The sequence below is a fragment of the Arvicola amphibius genome, chromosome 7 (assembly GCF_903992535.2).
Source record: "Arvicola amphibius chromosome 7, mArvAmp1.2, whole genome shotgun sequence".
Classification (NCBI taxonomy): domain Eukaryota; kingdom Metazoa; phylum Chordata; class Mammalia; order Rodentia; family Cricetidae; genus Arvicola; species Arvicola amphibius.
Window position 1 is genome coordinate 66507813 of NC_052053.1, and position 19874 is coordinate 66527686.

The 19874-nt window shown below is 39.0% G+C and overlaps 1 pseudogene and 1 gene segment (V, D, J or C); both read left to right on the plus strand.

Annotated features, from left to right (window-relative positions):
* Positions 1 to 5822: 5822 nt before the first annotated feature.
* On the plus strand, positions 5823 to 6374 carry LOC119819849 (annotated as a pseudogene).
* Positions 6375 to 12834: 6460 nt separating this feature from the next.
* Positions 12835 to 16746, plus strand: LOC119819850. The segment is given in 4 exon segments: positions 12835 to 12904; positions 12989 to 13295; positions 14507 to 14571; positions 16575 to 16746. Coding segments are annotated over 4 exon segments (590 nt in total).
* The last annotated feature ends 3128 nt before the right edge of the window (positions 16747 to 19874 follow it).

Consider the following 19874-nt stretch of genomic DNA (forward strand, 5'->3'; position numbering starts at 1 on the left):
TTTTTCATCTCAAGAACAATTCATTTCAATCACTTCTCTGAGATTTCAGTCCACAAGACAATACATAGCTCAGAGAACAGAGGGTCATCTAGATTAGGATGCAAGAGAGAGAGGGTACTGGATGTATTAATATTATCAATCTATATTGTGAGTGAACATGATATTTAAGTAGAAAGAATGATATTCAAATAATATGTTGACATACATATATGTTTGCTCTAGTATATATGTCTTTGTGTAGGATTTTCTCCATTGTTATATGTCTGTCTGTCTGTGTCTATGTCTGGGAGTTTGTGTTTGTTTAAGAGGGCACATTTTCTCATACTATGTTAATAGTTTGCATTACTGAGGGTACCACAGCATCCTCTGATCCCAGTGCCCAGCTCAGGTGTCAGGTGCCCTGGAAGACTTAGGGGATTGACTTCACAGTCGGGGCCTCCCTTTCCATTATGAAGGCTCTAAACAAAACCCAGATACACTTTCTGCTTAAGCTCCAAAGTGACAATCAGAAAACCAGTGATGGAGAACACAACTCAGTAGCCCCTGCCTTTCTCAGTTCAGTGTGTTGCAGACAATGTGTTGTTCATGTGCACAATACATTCTTATTTTTTACCAGTTCATTTAAGTTTGTGGTGTTAAATATAGATAGGGGGATTCATGCATGTTCTATGAAACTTTACAGTTCATGATGATTTCATTATTTAATGTAGTCTAGATTCTGCATGAGAGCCACATGCTGGGAAGGAAGTTTCTTTCCCCTGGCCTCATTTTATTTCTTTAGTTTTATTTGTTTTTCTTACTCTACATTTTAGACATTGATGCTCAAAATACTGATCCTATACCTTTTTTTTCTGTTGTGTTACTGCAGTCATAAGTGTTGGGTATCAAGCAGAACTTGGAGAGGCTGGTGTTTGTTTTTGAATGTTGTAATCAAGACATTATTTCTGATGGAAAAATATGATATTTTAAAGAATTGGAGAGCTAGGCTAGCTCTGAGTTATAGTACTTGCATTCCATCTACAAGGTATTAAGTTCAAGAACCATGTTAAAACTACAAAGAAAAATGTCAGAACTATATACAGAAAAATATCAGTTCTCACATTAATGCACTTAAACAAGCAATCTTATTACTAACTAGAGAAGGAATGATATTTCCTAGAGTAGGAAGGGCAGATGAAAGTTTTAGAGTAGGAATAAATATACAGTGAGTCAGTGGAGTTCTGCTCTTGCTTCCCATAACAATCAGCTCTACCTAGGTCTGCAGCATCTATAACTTGCTTCTAAATAACTATAAATTTGAACTCAACACATTAAAAGAGAAATGTTCCAATGAATGGAAACACTCATTATCACAGTGTATGTTTGCACATGGGTGTAGAGGTCACAAGTTGATTCCAAGTGTATTTCTCAGTCGACATCTACCTTATTTTTTGAGGTAAACTAAACCTGAAGTTCAGGAGGGTCAGATAGAATGGTTGGATATCAAGATCCAGAGAAGCTTCTTTCACTACCTCATCAGTTCTGGCAATATATGGATAAACCATCACAACCAGTTTCCTAGTTTAGTGCTGAAAATCAAAGTGAAACAGTCATTCTGTGAGGCAGGCACCTGACTATGAGCCATCTCCTCAGCCCTGAATTGTAGCAGTATTCATTGTAAACATTAATAAAAATGTTGTAAACTATAAAACTAGAATATACATCATATACTAATTTTTTAAAGGAAAAGTATTTTCAATTCTGGATTTTCAAACCATTGATTATCACTATGAAAATGAAGGCCATGAGTCTGGGCCCAAAATTGGCTGTAAAACTAAGCCTGTTTTGGAGCTGGGCAAGTTGTGAAATTGGAAAGACATGGAAAGGGACAAGGCAAGAAAATAATGGTCAGAATTTATTATATGGAAAAATTATTTCAAAGTTTTAAGAACTCTTTATGAGATGGTTGGGATTGAAGGTGCACACCTTTGATTCAGTCACCAGGGAGACAGTAGCAAGAGAATCTCTCATGGTTCAATATCACCTTGGTTTGTATAGTGAGACAAAGCCAACAAGAATGGCCCTGTGAAAAAGACAGGAAGAAAGAAAATCAGCCCCTCTGCTTATAAATAAATATTTCTATGTGTGAATGTGGTCGTGGTGGAGGTGGTGGAGGTGGTTGTGGTGTGTGTGTGTGTGTGTGAGTGTGTGTGTGTGTGTGTGTGTGTGTGTGTGAGTGTATGTGTGTGTGTGTGCATGTGTGGGTATGTGCATGTGAGTGTATGTGTCTGTATCTCTGTGTGTGTTTGGATGTGTGATTGCATCAGTAAATGTGACTGTTGGAGTGTAATTATATTTGTAACTTTCTGTAAGTGTGATTCTGTGTGAGTATGAATGTGTGTTGTGGAGTGTGGCTGTACCTAAAAGTGTAACTGTATGTGTGACTATGGTTGCAGTTTTGTGTATACTGTCACCATCCCCACCCACATTCTCTCATCTGAAAAATGAGTCTGTTACCTATTGATGTAGTCAGTAACATAGAAAGGAAAGGGTTTGTGTAATCTTAAATATTACAGCCCACTATGGCAGATAATTAAGACCTGAAATCAAGACAGAAACCTGAAATTGGGAACTGAATCATGATGGAGGAATGTCTATATGTTACTTTCATTATTAATAAAGAAACTGCCTTCACCCTTTAAGAGACAGAAAATTAGGTAGGCGGAGTAGACAGAACAGAATTCTGGGAAAGAGAGGGGAGACGCTTCAGGCAGTCACCATAGTGAGTCGCCAAGCTTCTCCTCTCCAAGATGGATGCAGGTTAAGATCTCTCCTGGTAAGCGATCCACCTCATGGTGCTTCACAGATTACTAAATATGGGTTAAAGCAAGATGTGAGAAATTAGCCAATAAGAGGCTGAAATTAATGGGCCAGGCAATGTTTAAAAGAATACAGTTTGTGTGTTGTTATTTCAGGTTTTAAGCTAGCCGGTGGCTGAGAACAGGGCGGAGGGAAGCCGCCCACAGCTCCTCACTACAGAGAATCAGAGATCACAAATAAACTCAATTCATAGACTTTTTCTCCATGGTTGTGCAGCCTGCTTCCTTATACAATGCACAAACACCACCTGCCCATGGATGGCAATGTCTACATCTGTCTGGGCCCTCCTACAGCAGTTATTAATCAAGAAAATGATATTACAGTCTTGTCTGCATACTAATCTGTGTATTTTTTGCAACTAAGGTTCCTTTTTCCATGATGACCCTAGTTTATTTGTTTTTTATTACTTTATAAATAATACCAATCAAAATTTCCACTTCCTTCCCTTCCCCCACTTCCCTCCTGCTCCCAACACACACCCTCTGTTCCTCCATTTCAGAGTGAGGGCAAGGTACCCTGTCCTGTGGGAAGTTCAATGCCTTTCCCACTACATCCAGGCTTAGGAAGTTATGAATCCAAATAGAATAGGATCATAAAAAGCCAGTACATGCAGTAAAGACAAATCCCATTGCCATTATCATTGGCTTCTCAGTCTTCCCCAATTGCCAGCCACATTCAGAGGGGCCAGTTTGATCCCATGCTCATTCAGTCCCAGTCCAGCTGGATTTGGAAAGCTCCCCTTAGCTCAGGCACACTGTCTCATTGGATGGACCAACCCCTCGTAGTCCTGACTTTCTTGCTCATATTCTCCATCCTTCTGTTCTTCAACGGGACCTTGGTAGCTCAGCCAGTGCTCTGATGTGGGATGCCCCTAGTTTATATAATGTAAAAAGAATCTGACCACCACACAAGTGGATAGGCTGTTACTGTTAATTCTACATGAACCATTAAGTGAGAATCCGTCTATCCACTTTACATAATTAAACAAATGATTGAATAAACCCTTAAGAATAAGGATACACCTCTCAAATAGAAGATAATAATAAATAATGTGTGACTTTACCATGAATAAATTCTCTTTGAGAATGCTGTTTTCCCAGTGACTTCCTTCTTGAAAGTCTCATGAAAAAAGAGAAACCCAAGGAGTAAGAGAGTATGGAATATGGACACAAAGTCTCTGTGGGAGTTTGAATGAAATTTGCCAAAATAATATGAAAGGCAGTGACTCTTTTAAGATGTGTGGCATTGGTAGACTAGGCATGGCCTGGTTGGAGGAAATGTGTCACTGTAGAGGGTAGACTTTAAGGTTTCCTATGCTCATGATGCTGCCCAGTCTGTCAGTTGAATTCTTGTTCCTTGGAAGATGTTGGATTCCCAGCTATTCCTTAAGCACCATGACGTCCTGCACGCTGCCTTTCTTCCTGCCATGATTAGAATGTATGAACTTATGGAGCTGCAGGAAAGCCTCCTAAATTATACAGTTTCCTTATAACAGTAGTGGTCATGGTGTCTTTTCACAGAAATGGAAACCTAACTTAGACAATATCTGTGAAGTAACTAAGAAGAAAAAAAATATTTGAATAAGTAGATTTAAACCTAGTTCCCCAATATATTATAAGAAATATGCATTTATTTCTGAGATACTACTTTCCAGATTATTGTAAAGAAAATGAAAATATAAAAAAAACAAGACAAAACATACTAACCATAATGTCTGAAAAATATTTTTATAACCCTGAGGCATTCAAAAATACAGGGAAGATTGAACTCATACTGTACATGATAATCAGTGCTTTCCCAGGATGGCTGTCTCCTTAAAGTGAGGAGCAGTTTTTACCACTGCAACTCACAGTAAAAACTGAAAAGATTATGCATAAAAAATAATGGACACAAATTGTGACATCTCAAATGCCAAGTAAGACAGACATTTCCTGAGACTTGAATGAACAGGTTGGTTCCAGCTCAGCACTTCTCTTCCCTGGTGATTTGCATAACAAGTCACAGGAAAAGACACTAGAAACTCTTGTTTTCTATGCTTTGACTATCATTCAAGTCACAGCATTCCCCATGTTCATATCTGCCTTCAAGTCCACTTCTTGTCATCACTTAATGTTTTCTGTCTTGTTATTACTTCAGTGAACATAACCCTCAAACCTGGCTGCATGTTGTTGCTTTTTATGAAGTGTTATGAGTGGCTGCACTTCCCATAACTTACCAAAGCAACAATCATATTTAGGAACCTGTGAATGAATACAAACTGTGGAGAGTGATGGTGAAAGATATAAAAGTACATAGATAGATTGAAATAAAGCAAGAGGAACAAAAACTAGTGTCCAGGTAGGATGTTCCTAAGTGAGAAAGTAAATCTGAACCTAATAAGGGGGGCCTAAATCAGTACCACAGATTTACTTACAGATAAACATGTAAAATCACATGTATGAAATGTGTGTGAGCTGCTTCCTCACAAGTTATTTCCTGAGAAGTTATAAGAATGAGACAACTCCACAGACACCAAGAGAAAAAATTTTATGTAGTTCCTTAAACAGGATTTCTGATAACCAAAAGTACAAATACCATTAAATTCTCTCCTAGAAGGTACAGAGATACATAAATATATTGAGAACCTGGTATTCTCCTCTGCATTCATTGAATATGGACATAATTAATGTATACACTTCCATGTTTTGCTTTGAAAGACTGCATAGTATCACTCTTAATATTTCCTGTTTCTCTGGAATCAAAACCAGACAGCAATATGGAAATATTCCTAAGGTTCAATATCAAGTATTTAAAACAAACAAAGCAAATCTCAGTTTCCTGGAGCAGAAATTGGAAACATTGCCTGTGCTTCCTTTTATGCTCTCTGGAACCTGCCCAATGCAAAGCAGTCTTCAAGCTTAGAATAAAATCCAAGGCCAAGCTGAGAGGCCCCATCTCCTTCTGACTAGAGCCTCCAACACAGCATGGCTGTCCAGGTGCTAGTCCTCTGCCTGGTGACATTTCCAAGCTGTAAGTGCTTCAGGGTTTCAGGAAAGGGACCCAGGTTTTTCATCTATGGGTTATATGAATGATTTTGTTGTTGCTTGTCCCTAGGTGCCCTGTCCCAGATACAGCTGAAGGTGTCAGGACCTGGTCTAGTGCAGACATCATAGAGTCTGTCGCTCACCTGCACTGTCTCTGGATTCTCATTAACGAGCAATGATGTACACTGGGTCCGCCAGCCTCCAGGAAAAGGTCTGGAGTGGATGGGAGCAATATGGAGTGGTGAAGGCACAGAGTATAAGTCAGCTCTCCAGTCCCGAATCACCATCACCAGGGATACATCCAAGAGCCAAATTTTCTTAAAACTGAACAGTCTGCAAACTGAGGACACAGCCATGTATTTCTGTGCCAAAAGCACAGTGAGAGAACTACAGTGTGAGCCTGCACAAAAACCTCCATATGGAGACACTCATGACCAGCAGGGGACGTTGGGAACCAACAGAGTCTCCCAAGAGCAATATGTGCTTGCTTAATAAGATAAGAAATTCTAGACTGTGCTGCATGAGAATATGTTTGAAAATTAGAATCCGTGTTTTCTTCTTCCAAACACAAAGAAGAAAAAATTCTCTAGAGACATCTCTTCACTGTCATAGTCTATCTACTAAACTTCCTATTTGTTCAATTACCATACCAAATAGCTTTTCCTACAAGTCCTGTAAGCTAACAATCTGCTTCTTGTTATTAGATAGAATGACATATAACTTTATATGTTTTACATACACACATATATACATACATATTCACATATTTTCTTATATATGCAGATATTTTATAGGATTAGTAGTTATGACACTTGTTGGATGTTAGTTTCAATTATAAGCTAAAGAACTTTAAAAGAGCTGAAATTTGTCCTCTTTGATTTTGTACTTGTGATAGAGAAACCACAGCTTCCCTAATTTAAAGTCATTTTCCCACAACACCCTGGAAACTGAAATATCCATAGTTTCCTTCTACACCAAGATGGTCCCATAAAAGGATAGAATTGATTATTGCTTTTGACAGATCCCATTTCATGCATTTGTATCTTGGTAAAAATTAGCTTTCCATTTAGACTTATAAGCAGTGATTCCTCAGGCTAAATGAATAATTATTGTTTGGGGGTCTGTCTAACTTTAAAACTGATTTTCTCTGTATATGAAAACAGGATGTGTTATTAACTTTGGTCAACTTCCATATAACTCATTATTAGGGATAATACTTCCCAACTAACTGATTAACCTTCTCACTCTACACTGTCCAAACCATGATCAGACTTCCCTAATTTTACTTTTCCTAAAATGACCTTCTTAAGTTGCATAGGGTAAGTGGTTATATTGTCCTCTTGATGCCTGGCTGTTCTGATAAAAGGCCCTCCATGATCATGCAGATTGGTTTGATATTTCAACTGTTGAGAACTGAGCTGCAGCACACATAAAAGGTAAGGTGGTCACTGCTCATAAGTGCACTCAGAAAGCAGCTCAGAGGTTCAGAGAGCATACTTTACTTTCAGACAAACAGTTTTAATTTCTGGCACCCACAATGTTTAAGTCATACCTACCTTAAATCTGGAGAACCCATTGTCTCTATTTGTCCTGATGCACACTACACTACTCACACCGAAACATACACACATAATTAAAAACAATATATTTCATTTTCTCGTCTACTGTTGAGACTTAACCCAATGTGAGTGTAGGTATATCAGTACTTGAAATCAGAGCAGGAACCTGAAGGTGGGAACTGAATAGAAAACCATAAAGAACCCTATTTATTAGCCTGCAATCCCTGGTTGTTCAGCTTGCTTGCTTATACAAATCAGGAACAACTTCCCATAGATGGCACTACCCTATGTGTCTAAACCCTCCCTCATCAATCATTACTCAAGAAAATGTCCCTGCATTCATTCTTAAAGAACAACCTGGTGGAGTAGATTTTTCTAAATGAAGGTCCTTCTTCCCTGATGACTATAGCTTGTATTATGTTCATGGAATTCTAACCACACCACAAATGTACAAACTGCTACTGCCATTATAACAGGACCCATTAAGTGAATGTCCATGTGTCCACCAGATATAAGTAAACAGATAACTGATAAAAGACTTATGAATTACAATTTACTTATCAAGTAGGATATAATTATATGTAATAGGTGGATATACCATGAGTTCTTTTTTTTCAATTTTTATTTTTCAAGTTCTTCCCATCCTCCACTCACACTTTTCTCTCCCCATCCCCCCATTCCCCCATCCCACCCATCCCCAAGTTCCCATCTTTTGTCTGGCAATCTTGTCTACTTCAATATCCAGGAAGATAACTATATGTTTTTCTTTGGATTCACCTTCTTATATATCTTCTCTAGGATTTTTTTACAAATTATAGGCTCGATGCCCTTTATTTATGGCTAGAAACCAATTATGAGTGACTACATCCCATGTTCATCTTTTTGGGTCTGGGTTACCTCACTCAGGATGGTGTTTTCTATTTCCATCCATTTGCATGCAAAATTCAAGATGTCATTGTTTTTACCGCCAAGTAGTACTCTAATATGTATATATTCCACACTTTCTTCATCCATTCTTCCACTGAAGGGCATCTAAATTGTTTCCAGGTTCTGGCTATTACAAATAATGCTGCTATAAACATAGTTGAACAAATGCTTTTGTAATATGATTGGGCATCTCTTGGGTAAATTCCCAAGAGTGGGATTGCTGGGTCCTGGGGTAGGTTGATCCCAAATTTACTGAGAAACCTCCATACTGCATTCCAAAGAGGTTGCACAAGTTTACATTCCCACCAGCAATGGATGAGTGTACCCCTTACTCCACATCCTCTCCAGCAAAGGCTATCATTGGTGTTTTTGATTTTAGCCAATCTGACAGGTGTAAGATGGTATCTCAATGTTGTTTTGATTTGCATTTCCCTGATTGCTAAGGACGTTGAGCATGTCCTTAAGTGTCTTTTGGCCATTCGAACTTCTTCTGTTGAGAATTCTCTGTTCAGTTCAGTGCCCCATTTTTTAATTGGGTTCATTAGCATTTTAAAGTCTAGTCTCTTGAGTTCCTTATATATTTTGGAGATCATACCTTTGTCTGTTGTGGGGTTGGTGAAGATCTTTTCCCAGTCAGTAGGCTGCCCTTTTGTCTTAGTGACAGTGTCCTTTGCTTTACAGAAGCTGCTCAGCTTCAGGAGGTCCCATTTATTCAATGTTGCCCTTAATGTCTGTGCTGCTGGGGCTATACGTAGGAAGCGGTCTCCTGTGCCCAAATGTTGTAGAGTACTTCCCACTTTCTCCTCTAACAGGTTCAGTGTGTTCAGATTGATATTGAGGTCTTTAATCCAATTGGACTTGAGTTTTGTGCATGGTGATAGACACGGATCTACTTTCATTCTTCTACAGGTTGACATCCAGTTATGCCAGCACCATTTGTTGAAGATGCCCTCTTTCTTCCATTGTGTACTTTTGGCATTTTTATCAAAATTCAGGTGTTCATAGGTTTGTGGTTTAAGATCCGGGTCTTCTATTTGATTCCATTGGTTGACTTCTCTGTTTTTATGCCAGTACCAAGCTGTTTTCAGTACTGTAGCTCTGTAATAGAGTTTGAAGTCAGGGATGGTAATGCCTCCAGAAGTTCCTTTATTGTATAAGATTGTTTTGGCTATCCTGGCTTTCTTGTTCTTCCATATAAAGTTAATTATTGTCATCTCAAGATCGGTGAAGAATTTTGATGGGATCTTTAAGGGGATTGCATTAAATCTATAGATTGCCTTTGGTAGTATTGCCATTTTTACTATGTTGATCCTCCCAATCAAAGAGCAAGGGAGATTCTTCCATTTTCTGGTATCCTCTTCAATTTCTTTCTTCAAAGACTTAAAGTTCTTGTCAAATAGGTCTTTCACTTCCTTGGTTAGAGTTACCCCAATATATTTTATGCTATTTGTAGCTATTGTGAAAGGTGACGCTTCTCTGATTTCTTTCTCTGCTTCCTTTTCCTTTGTATATAGGAGGGCGACTGATTTGTTGGAGTTGATCTTATATCCCGCCACAATACTGAAAGAGTTTATCAGCTGTAGGAGTTCTTTGGTGGAGTTTTTCGGGTCGCTTATGTACACTATCATATCATCTGCAAACAATGAAAGTTTAACTTCTTCCTTTCCAATTCGAATCCCCTTGATCCCCTTGTTTTGTCTTATTGCTATTGCTATAACTTCAAGCACTATATTGAAGAGATAAGGAGAGAGTGGACAGCCTTGTCGTGTTCCTGAATTTAGTGGGATGGCCTTGAGTTTCTCTCCATTTAATTTGATGTTAGCTGTCGGCTTGCTGTAAATAGCCTTTATTATATTTAGGAATGACCCCTGTATCCCTAATCTCTCCAAGACCTTTATCATAAAGGGGTGCTGAATTTTGTCAAATGCTTTTTCTGCATCTAATGAGATGACCATATGGTTTTTATCCTTCAGTTTATTTTTATGATGGATTACATTGATAGATTTTTGTATGTTGAACCAGCCCTGCATCTCTGGGATGAAGCCTACTTGATCATAGTGGATAATTTTTCTAATGGGTTCTTGGATTCTGTTTGCCAGTATTTTATTGAGAATTTTTGCATCGATGTTCCTGAGTGAGATTGGCCTGTAACATTCTTTCTTGGTTGAGTATTTGTGTGGTTTATGTATCAGGGTAATTGTAGCTTCATAAAAGGAATTTGGTAATGACTGTTCTGTTTCTATATTATGAAATATCTTAAGGAGTATAGGTATTAGGTCTTCTTGGAAGTTCTGGTAGAATTCTGCATTGAAACCATCTGGTCCTGGGCTCTTTTTGGTAGGGAGGTTTCTGATAACAATTTCTAATTCTTCGCGACTAACAGTACTATTTAGATTGTTCACCTGGTCCTGGTTTAACTTTGGTATATGGTACTTATCTTAAAAAAGGTCCATTTCTTTTACATTTTCCAATTTTGTGGCATACAGGCTTTTGTAGTAAGATCTAATGATTCTCTGAATTTCATCTGTGTCTGTGGTTATGTCCCCTTTTTCATTTCTGATCTTATTAATTTGTGTGTTCTCTCTCTGCCATTTGATTAGTTTGGCTAGGGGTTTGTCAATCTTGTTGATTTTCTCCAAGAACCAGCTTTTTTCTTTGGATTGTTTTCTGTGTTTCTATTTTGTTGATTTCTGCCCTCAGTTTGATAATTTCCAGTCTTCTACTCCTCCTAGGTGAGTCTGCTTCTTTCTTTTCTAGAGTTTTCAGGTGTGCTGTTAAGACTCCAATGTGTGCTTTCTCCATTTTTTTAAGTGGGCACTTAGTGCTATGAATTTTCCTCTTAGCACTGCTTTCATAGTGTCCCATAAGTTTGAGTATGTTGTGTCTTTATTTTCATTAAATTCAAGGAAGAGTTTAATTTCTTTCTTTATTTCTTCCTTGTGTGTTCAGTAGTTGACTGTTCAGTTTCCATGAGTTTGTAGGCTTTCTGGGGGTAGCATTGTTGTTGAATTCTAATTTTAATTCATTACTATGAGTTCTTATCCTTTACAAATAATTTGCTTAGTGACTTTCTTTAGGAAATGCATGGAAAAGAAAAACCCAATGAACTAAAAGTGCAGACACAAACTATCTCTGAAGCAACCAAAGGCCTAATTCTCCCATATAGTATAAGAGTTGCACATTTATTTATGTAATATTCTTTTCCAAATTTTTGTTAACACAAGGAAAATATCAGATAAGCCCATGATGAAACATGCTTAGAAGAATATCTAAAAAATATTCTAGCATCCAAAGCAAAGAACATGTGAAACACAGTACTCATAGTGGAAGTGACCATCAGAGCTTGCACAAGATGGCTGAATCCCTAATGTTAAGACCCGTCTTAACCATTGCTACTCTATACAAAGATTATGCACACACAAGTAAGGGATTTAAAATGTAAAATATCCAATACCAAATAGTAAACAGACATTCTCTAAATGCTGATTGATCAGTGTGGGTCCAGCTCTGCACTTTATTTCCCCTATGGTTTGTATTACCAAAGCAAGGATGAATGCTATACAAGCTCTTGTTCTCTACTGTGATCTACAATTGAAGGCACAGGATTCCCCATATTTATAACTGCCTACTTCTCCACTTTTTGTAATGGTTCAGCTTCCCTTCCCTATTTTTCACTTTCATCAATACAACTCTCAAGACTAGTTGTATACTACTGTGTTTCCTGAAGTTTTATTGACAGCGAAATTTCCCACCCCTTATTAATGCAATAATTATATATAGGAACATGGGTTTTTCTGTGTTACTGGCTAAAAAGAGAGATAAAGGTACATAGAGAAAGGTAGACTGTCATATGTCAAGAGGTGCAAAAAACAGTCCTTCCATACTATGTTCCAAAATGATAAAGTGAATAGGTTGAGTCACATGAGGTAGGAACCAAATAATTCTCTTGGGTATCCTCTCAGATAAACACTTGAAATCACATGTAATAATGTTAGTGCGCTTCTTCTTCACAAGTTATTTTCTAGACAAGTGATGAGAAAAACAATTATTTCACAAACACCTAAAGTATGGTTACTGATAACTAAGAGGCCTAATTCCATACTAAATTCAGTGCTGCAATTTATAGAGATATACAAATGCATTTAGTTTATGGTACACTGTTCTGCCTGCACTGCATAAATGCAGATTCACCTAGTGTCAACACTGCTATGTGTTGCTTGCGAGGTCTACACAGTGTGATTCATACTAATTCCCATTTGTCAGGGTTTGGAAATACAAACAATAGCACGTTTCTGAGTTCCTATATTCAAATTTTCTAAGAAACCTAAGATAAATTTCATTAACCTGAGGGAAATAAAAAACCAAGCACTGTGCTTTCTTTTATCCTCTCATGAGTGTGTGCCAATGCAAAGCAGCCCTCAGGCTCACTATAAAAGCCCAGGCCTAGCTGAGAGGCCCCATCTCCTTCTCACTAGAGCTTCCAGCAAAGCATGGCTGTCCTGGTGCTGCTCCTCTGCCTGGTGACATTTCCAAGTTGTAAGTGTTTCAGGGTTTCAGGAGAGGGACCCAGGCATGTCATCTATATGATGTATGACTAATCGTGATGTTGCTTGTCTCCAGGTGTCTTTTCCCAGGTACAGCTGAAGGAGACAGGACCTGGCCTGGTGAGGCCCTCACAGACCCTGTCTCTCACCTGCACTGTCTCTGGGTTCTCATAACCAGCTATGATATAAGCTGGATTCGCCAGCCTCCAGGAAAGGGTCTGGAGTGGATGGGAGTAATATGGAGTGATGGAATAACAAAGTACAGTTCATCTCTCCAATCTCGAATCACCATCAGCAGGGACACCTCCAAGAGTGAAGTCTTCTTAAAATTGAACAGTGTGCATATTGAAGACACAGCCATATATTACTGTGCCAGAAACACAGTGAAGAAAGCCCAATTTGAGCCTACACAAAAAAATACCTCCTTGTAGAGACATCTGGGACCAGCAGAGGGCACTAAGGATATTCACCCCAGAGGCTAAGGCTTCATGACCTTGAATTTTAATACCAGAAGCTGTGGTTTGCTTTTCCAGCCAAGCATATCCTGAGGCCCCTCTCCTTTGTCTTATTATATTCAATCTTCTATGTGTGCAAACATGAGATCAATTTTTTTTCTTTTTTTAAATATTTATTTATTTATTTATTTATTTATTATGTATACAATATTCTGTGTGTCTGCCTGCATGCCAGAAGAGGGCACCAGACCCCATTACAGATGGTTGTGAGCCACCATGTGGTTGCTGGAAATTGAACTCAGAACCTTTGGAAGAGCAGGCAATGCTCTTAACCTCTGAGCCATCTCTCCAGCACCCAAATTTTTTTCTATATACTCTCTAAGTTATCCAATTGCTTCTGATTACCAGAAGGAATGGCAACTAATATGTGATGGAGAGATGGCTTCATGGTTAAGAGCACTGGGTGTTCTTGGAGAGGACCTGGGTTCAATTCCTAGCACCCACATGGTATTTCATAGCTTTTTCGCTCTCCAGATATATGGGATCTTATGCCCTCTTCTGACCTCTGAGGACTCCAGGCACATGTGGTCCACAGACACATGGACAAAACACTAATACACATAAAATAAAACAAATCCTTTTAAAAACGAATGGCAACTAATTTAATATATTTTGTAGTGTTCTCTCTCTCCTGTAGTGTTCTCTCTCTCTCTCTCTCTCTCTTTCTCTCTCTCTGTGTGTGTGTGTGTGTGTGTGTGTGCGTGTGTATTTGAAATAAAATAAAATAAAATAAAAGGACTCTGAAATTGTGACACTTGTTGATTTAAATTTCAATGTAAAGCTTGGGAATTTTGAATATTTTGTAATTTATTCTCTTTGTTTTTGAAGATGTGGTGGAGAAACTACAGCTTATCTGTAAAATAGCCTTTCCAAGGGTAGATTTGAAAATGAAATATACAAAATTTCCTTCTTCTAAACCAAGAAAACTTAAAAGATCACATTTGGTTATCATTTGTGAAAGGTTCTAATATTAAACATTTGTAACTTGTTAAAAATTTGTATGCACCCTAATTTTCAAGAAAGTATTCCTCTGTAGGCATATTCACATGCTCTCAATGTACAAAATTCTCAGCCACTAGTGTGCACATCCCTACTGCCTCCAACTGTCACCAGCACTTTCCATAGCATCTGAGTTCTATGAAAAGTGAGTTTCAGTTTGTGATTTGTTGATGCTTTTACTGGTAATAATGGTTCCCAGATTTACATGCTTCACCTTAGAAGCCTTACTTTAATTCCAAATTCCCATCCATTGTCCAAACACTACCTTGTATTTCTCTCCCTGGTCCCTCTTTATTGAGGAATTCAAAAGTCACAAGCATAGACTATCAAGGGCCCTCTACTTGTCGCACAGAGCCAGCAAAACAATACATTGTTCTTACAACTTTTACTCTGTGAGCATCTCCACTGAGGAATCCCATGAAGGCCCACTTGTCAATGCCCCACTATTCTGTCTCAGGCCCTTTCTGTTAAGTGTCTCTATAGTTACATTTTTTTACCAATTATTGATACTTCAGTTGCCACATGTGTCAAGAAAGTGTAAGTGGTAAATTTGCATTTTTCCCAGGCCCATATGCTCTTCCCCAAACAGAGTCGTCATCGTTTACCCTGCACATCTTCTGGTTTTCTACATTTCAATATTACCAATGTCATGCTTTCAGTGTGTCTGATGTCCTTAGATGACTAAGATAACCCATTTAGTGACCTAGCTATATTCATTGTACTCTTGACATCTCCCTAAACATCATCCACCACATTAGGTCTCAAACTCTTCTCCCAGACTCTCTTATTGTTTGGGTTTGTGCTGGTACCAAGCTGATTTTACCATCATGCTACTACAGTGTAACAGCAGAAATAAAGTGGGGTAAACCTTCATCATCATTCCTTTTACTGAGGGTTGCTTTGTTACCCCTGTATATCAAATTTAGCAAACACTTACATAAGTATTTTCATTGATGATTCTTTTTGTCTTTAAACCATTCAGTCATTGGGTAGATAGTATTTTTTTCTTTATTTGAAAAAAATGTATAGTCATCATTTATAGAATTAAATAGGATCAAATTTCTACCCTTTCCCCCTTCAACTCCTTTTCAAATCTTCCCCAATGTGTCACACCACTTTACGTCATTTAGAAGGTCAGTTAACATTATCCATTTTTGTATATGTGTGAAGACAAGCACTACAATATAGGAAAGTTAACTGCAGTCTCTAAAAAAAAGCATTTGTCCTCTCCATAAATGATTTAATCCAACAGCTCCTCAGTAAGAAGTAATGTCTGCAAATAATCTTCACTAGGGTTTTGGCAGACTTGGTCTTATGTAGGGCTTACACACAAAACATCAGCCATTATGAATTCATGAATGTGGTAACCATGTCACATCCAGTAGAAAAGGTTTCACAGCTTGGCTGTGATATGTGTAGAACTCTTTAATTGTATATTTATACAAAGGAGACATATATCATGGAAAGAAAGAAAGTTCTGTGCATTTGCACAAAAGAGAACAAAAGCTGATTAATCCTTTACCAGGAAAGGATAAATACTGAACTACAATACTGTGTCAATTTCTATAAATGTCATCGTGGTCTTTGATGACTATTATCTGCTCTGAGAAATGCTTTCCCATGAGATCCAACTCCAGTGCTTCCTATACCAAGAAGACATGCAAATAAGTCATCTCTGTGCCCACGAATACCAGCACTACCCTGATCCTGCAGCTCTCTCAAAGGAGCCCAGCCCTGAATTCCCAGGTCCTCCTCTTCAGTAATTAGCACTAAATCAGGCAAATCACCATGGACTTGAGGATTAGTTCATTTTTTCTTGTCATTATTTTAAAAGGTAATTTATAGAGATGAGACGGTGTGTCATGTGTGTACATGAGAATGAAAAAAAATGGATTTCGGTCAGTTTTATGATCAGATTTCTCTGTGCTTTCAGGTATCTAGTAAGAGGTGCAGTTGGTGGAGTCTTGGGGATTCTTAGTAAACCCTGAAAAGCTTCTGAGACTATGTGGTTGCACCTTCAGTAATTATAACATGAACAGGGTTCTGCCCAGACACAGTAAAGGGGCTGGAGTGGCTTGCATGCATTAGTGGTGGTAGTAGTTCTATCTACTATGCTAACACCATGAAGATCTGATTCACCATCTCCAGAGACAAGGACAAGAACACTCTGTACCTGGAAATAGGCAGTCTGAGGTCTGAGGACACAGCCATGTATTACTGTGCAAAGTACACAGCTAGAGCTCAGATGCAAACCTCCCTGCAGGTTCCTAAGGACCAGCAGGGGGCACTAAGTTCACACACAGCTCTGGGTCACAGTTGAGCCTATTGAGCGAGTCAGAAAAGGCCTGACACATCTTTGATGTGCTGATTCTCTATATCACAATCAGGAATTCTCTCTACAGGTGTGGTGTGTAGTAATCCTTTAAGTGTCCAAATGTTTAAATTTCTGTTTTTCAGTTTGGTAAGTGTTTTTGTATTTATTTTATTCTTTTTTATTTTATAAAATTGTTTCTATATATGTATGTATTTGTTATACTGTTTTTCTGCCTCTCTCTCCCTTCCTTTAACCCTGCCCGAATATATGTGTGTATTTGTGTACATTTTGATATGTGATTCATTCACCTGTCAATCAGCACCTTATTTTAAAGACCAGTTGTATCACATGGCCCTGTTGCTGGAGGCTGTTTCATTCATTTCCCGGCCACCCAGACTCCCAAAATAACAACACAGAAACTATGTCATTTTAATCTCTGCTTGGCCAATCACTATCAAGCATATTGGTAGCTACCTCTTATATCTTTGCTTAACTCATTTCTTTTTATTTTATATTATACCATGATACTCATGGCACTGTTCTGGGAGGCAGCTCATGTCTTTCTCTTCTGGCAGATACATGGAGTTTCACTCACTCTGCCTACTCTCTCTCTCTCTCTCTCTCTCTCTCTCTCTCTCTCTCTCTCTCTCTCTCTCTCTCTCTCTCTCTCTCTATATATATATATATATATATATATATATATATATATATATATATCTTCTAGCCTGGCTATATTCTGTTAAGCCATTGGCTGAAAGCACCTTATTTATTAATCAATAAAAGCAACACATAGACAGAAGGACTTCCTGTACCATGGCCTGGAGATCATGGGTGTAGGGGACACAAGTTGATTCTGAGTGTATTCCTCAGTTGACATCTACCTTATTTTTTGAGGGTCTCACACTAAACCTGAAGTTCAGGAGGGTCATATAGAATAGTTGTTGGATGGCAAGGTCCAGAGAAGCTCCTTTTACTACCTCACCAGTTCTGAGAATATAAGGATAAATTATTACCACCAGCTTCAGAGTTAAGTGCTGAAAATCAAACTGAAACACCCATTCTGTGAGGCAGGCACCTTACTACCGAGCTACCTCATCAGCCCTGAATTGTAGCACTATTCATTTTAAGCATTAATAAAACTGTTGTAAACTATGAAACTAGCATATATATCATATAATAATTTTTAAGAGAACAAGTATTGTCAATTCTGTATTTTAAACCATTTATTGTCAATATGAAAATGAATACTATGTGTCTGGCCCCAAAAATGTCTGTAAAACTAAGCCTGTTATAGAGTTGGGCAAGTTGTGAAAGAGGAAAGATATGGAAAGAGATGAGGGAAGAACATAATGAACAGAATTCATTATATGAAAAAAATTATTTTAATTTTTTAAGAACTCTATGTGAGATGGTTGGGAATGAACAACTTTGATTGTGTTGCTGGGGAGAGAGTAGCAAGAGATTCTCTCATGGTTCAATATCAGCTTGGTCTACATAGTGAGCCCAAGTCAACCAGAGTGGGCCTGTGTAAAAGACAGGAAGAAACTATTGCCATACTCATGAATATCTTGCATATCACCATAGAACCTTCACCTGGCATTGGATGGAGAAAATGACAGAGCCCCACATAGGAGCACCGGACTGAGCTCCCAAGGTCCCGATGAGGAGCAAAAGGAGGGAGATCATGAGCAAGGAAGTCAGGACCGTGAGGAGTGCGTTTGCCCATTGAGACGGTGGGACAGATCTAACGGGAGACCACCAAGTCCAGTTGGAATGGAACTGATGGAACAGGGGACCATACAGGGCTCTCTGAGTGTGGCTGACGGTGGAGGAGGACTGAGAAACCAGGGACAACGGCAATGAATGTGAACTCTACAGCATGGACAGGCTCACTGTGAGCCTTAACCTTCACCTGGCAATGGATGGAGATAGAGACAGAGCCCCACATTGGAGCACCGGACTGAGCTCCCAAAGTTCTGATGAGGAGCAGAAGGAGAGAGATCATGAGAAAGAAAGTCAGAACCATGAGGGATGCGTTCACCCACTGAGACGGCAGGACAGAACTAATGGGAGACCACCAAGTCCACTTGGAATGGGACTGATGGAACATGCGACCAAATCGGACTCTCTGAAAGTGGCTGATGGTGGAGGCTGACCGAGGAGCCAAGGACAATGGCGATGGGCTTGGTCTCTACGACATGGACGGGTTCTGTGTGAGCCTTGTCAGTTTGGTTGTTCACCTTCCTGGACCTGGAGGGAGTTGGGAGGACCTTGGACTCAGCATGGTGTGGAGAACCCTGATGGCTCTTTGGCCTGGAGAGGGAGGGAGTGGGGGTATGGGTGGAGGGGAGGGGAGGGAAGGAGGAGGAGGAGGGGAGGAGATGGCAATTTTTTTTTTTTTTTTGGTTTTTCGAGACAGGGTTTCTCTGCAGCTTTGGAGCCTGTCCTGGAACTAGCTCTTGTAGACCAGTCTGGTCTCGAACTCACAGAGATCCGCCTGCCTCTGCCTCCCGAGTGCTGGGATTAAAGGTGTGCGCCACCACCGCCCAGCGAGATGGCAATTTTTAATAAAAAATAAATAAACTGGAAAAAAAAAGACAGGAAGAAAGAAATTCAGCCAGCCCCTCTGCTTATAAATAAATATTTCTACATGTGGATGTGGTAGTGGTGAAGGTGGTGGTGGTAGTGGTGGTGGTGGTGGTGGTGGTGGTGTGTGTGTGTGCATGTGTGTGTGTGTATGTGTGTGTAATTGCATCATTAAATGTTACCATTTTGGTGTACTTATATTTGTGACTGTCTCTGTAAGTGTGACTCTGTGTGAGTGTGAACGTGTGTGTTGCTAAGTATGGCTGTACCTAAAAGTGTAACTATATGTGTGATTATGGTTACAGTTGTGCATACTGTCACCATCCCCTCCCTCGTTCTCTCATCAGAAAACTTTTAAACTGACCCGGTCTGTTACCTATTGATGTGTTTAGCAATATAGAAAGGAAAGTGTTTGTGTAATCTTAAATATTACAAACCATCATGGAGGAAAATTAGGATGTGAAATCAAGACCTAAGAAACGTAAAAGTGGGAACTGAATCAAAGATCACAAATAAACTCAATTCATGCCTTTAATCCCAGCACTCAG